The sequence below is a fragment of the Pundamilia nyererei genome, unplaced genomic scaffold (genome assembly GCF_000239375.1).
Source record: "Pundamilia nyererei isolate P.nyererei 1_Seehausen unplaced genomic scaffold, PunNye1.0 scaffold00007, whole genome shotgun sequence".
NCBI lineage: Eukaryota > Metazoa > Chordata > Actinopteri > Cichliformes > Cichlidae > Pundamilia > Pundamilia nyererei.
Genome location: NW_005187408.1, coordinates 1396990 through 1398850, shown reverse-complemented (window position 1 = coordinate 1398850; position 1861 = coordinate 1396990). Strand labels below are relative to the sequence as shown.

The 1861-nt window shown below is 42.5% G+C and overlaps 1 protein-coding gene across 4 annotated transcripts in view; it reads right to left on the bottom strand.

Annotated features, from left to right (window-relative positions):
* The window catches only part of zfhx4 (zinc finger homeobox 4), a 92428-nt gene that overhangs the window by 35950 nt on the left and 54617 nt on the right, over positions 1–1861 (bottom strand). For all 4 annotated transcript variants that reach the window (XM_005722473.1, XM_005722472.1, XM_005722471.2 and 1 more), the window contains exon 6: positions 792–1026. In XM_005722473.1, coding sequence (XP_005722530.1) covers positions 792–1026 — 235 coding nt within the window. The remainder of the gene's footprint in view (positions 1–791; positions 1027–1861) is intronic.

Sequence of the window (1861 nt, the reverse complement as noted above, 5' to 3'; positions counted from 1 at the left end):
TTTCTTTCTTTCTTTTTTTTTGTCTCTCTGAATGTTTTACAGTTCTGTTACACTTATTAGCTGCTGGCAGGACGGAGACTCTTAAATGAAAGCCAAATTGCTTTGGTCATGAGAAAGGAAATGAAAGCTCACTCCAGGGAGAGACTGTGCAGCCATAGCATACATGTGTGAGTAACGTATGTGTGTACAGGCCTTTCACTATGAGATCCTCCCAAGGTGAAATTTCATAAGCTGACTTGCCTGCTTGGGATGTCCCTGTGCACGGGACACTGTGTGTGTGTATGTCTATGTGTGTGTGTGTGTGTGCATGTTTCAGATATAAGAGCAGCAGCCTAATAGGAACAGTATGCTCATTTTGGAGAGATTAGGAGGAATGGACGGGCCTGTATCGAGAGACGTGATCTGGATATGAAGGCCAAAGGAAGGAGGGAATGAAGTACGGAGTGAGAGAGATTTGACAGAAGAAAGAGAGAGTGATGCAAGGGAGGGAAGAGATAGGAGGAGTCTAAGGAGTAAAGATTGAGGAATCTGACTTCAAACAAAGAAAACTGACCACTTCAGCTAATATCAAGGTTTTAAAATCTAAAAAAAGAAGAACAACAAAAATAAAAATAAAAGTGGAAGCCAATAGAAAATGTTAAAGTCAGGCCATGTGTGCACTCCACCAGAAAAAAATAAAAGATGTGACAAAAAGTTAATCCCCAAAGTATTAACTGAAATAGCCTTAAAACTAACAAATATTCTTAAGTATCACAGTTAAAGCAAACAAAGTAGGTTGAAAAAGCACAGACCTTGGCTGCTGGGGCACTCCTTGACATGGAACAGCTCATGAAGGCTCAGCCCATCCTCATCTCCTCCCAGGCCTTGCTGGTGCAGCTGGAGTTTCCTCAGTCCTTCGTTCTGCTGGTGGCGAGCTGAGCGGGCGTGCTGCACCAGGTTGAGGCGGGCCTTGGTGGAGTAGTCGCACAGCGTGCAGTAGTAGACACATGACTCCGGGCTATACGAACTGTCCAGCTTCTGCAAATGCTGTGGAACAGACAAGTAGAGAGTCTGAAGGTTAGATGCATTCACCTTTTAGGGACAGTTCAAAAGCAACTTCATTGTTTTTTTTTCCAGATATCTTTGTAACATTTTAAACTTGGCCAGAAAATCCTTCCTTCTATTATCCTTCCAGTTGAATTCCAAAAATTCAAACACCCAGAAATCCCACTTGCCTGGTTCTAAAAAAGCCAAAAAAAAAGTCAATAGTCAGCATTTCAGTCAGACCCATTATTGGCTACAGTGGTATTATAGATATTTCTGAAAGAAAAATACTAGAGAGCAAGATTCCTGACTAATGGCTCTTTTATATAAGTCTACTGCACAAGTAAAGATCTTCAAGAAGTACATATTTAAAAAAGGTATAGGCATAAAGGCAAGATATAAATGGGACAGACAAACATGAAACTACCAAACAGAAATAGATATAACTTCTAAGCAGCTGAGCTTAGTTTAAAGACTAACATTTCCAATTAACTGGATATTGTCTGAGTAATGCAAAGACAGAAGGCCCCCCCCACAAAAAGTCAGACAAGGTGTTGAGTTCAGAACACCGTTTTTGTCTTTAACATGCACATTGTCCAGCTCTCCATATTGTTAGCAGCTGCAGGGGTTTGTCATTCAATGTGTGCTGTCAGTTGCAAGCCCCTAATTTCCACTTGCCTCTTTAATGGCATTGCAGCCATGCAAAGCTACCCCCTACCTCTTGCCCTGCCCTTGGTGCATGTAGGTGCACAAACACCCACACACATGTACACACACACACACACACACACACACACACACACAGGCATGCACGCACAGCCCCCATCCCACCTTGCCC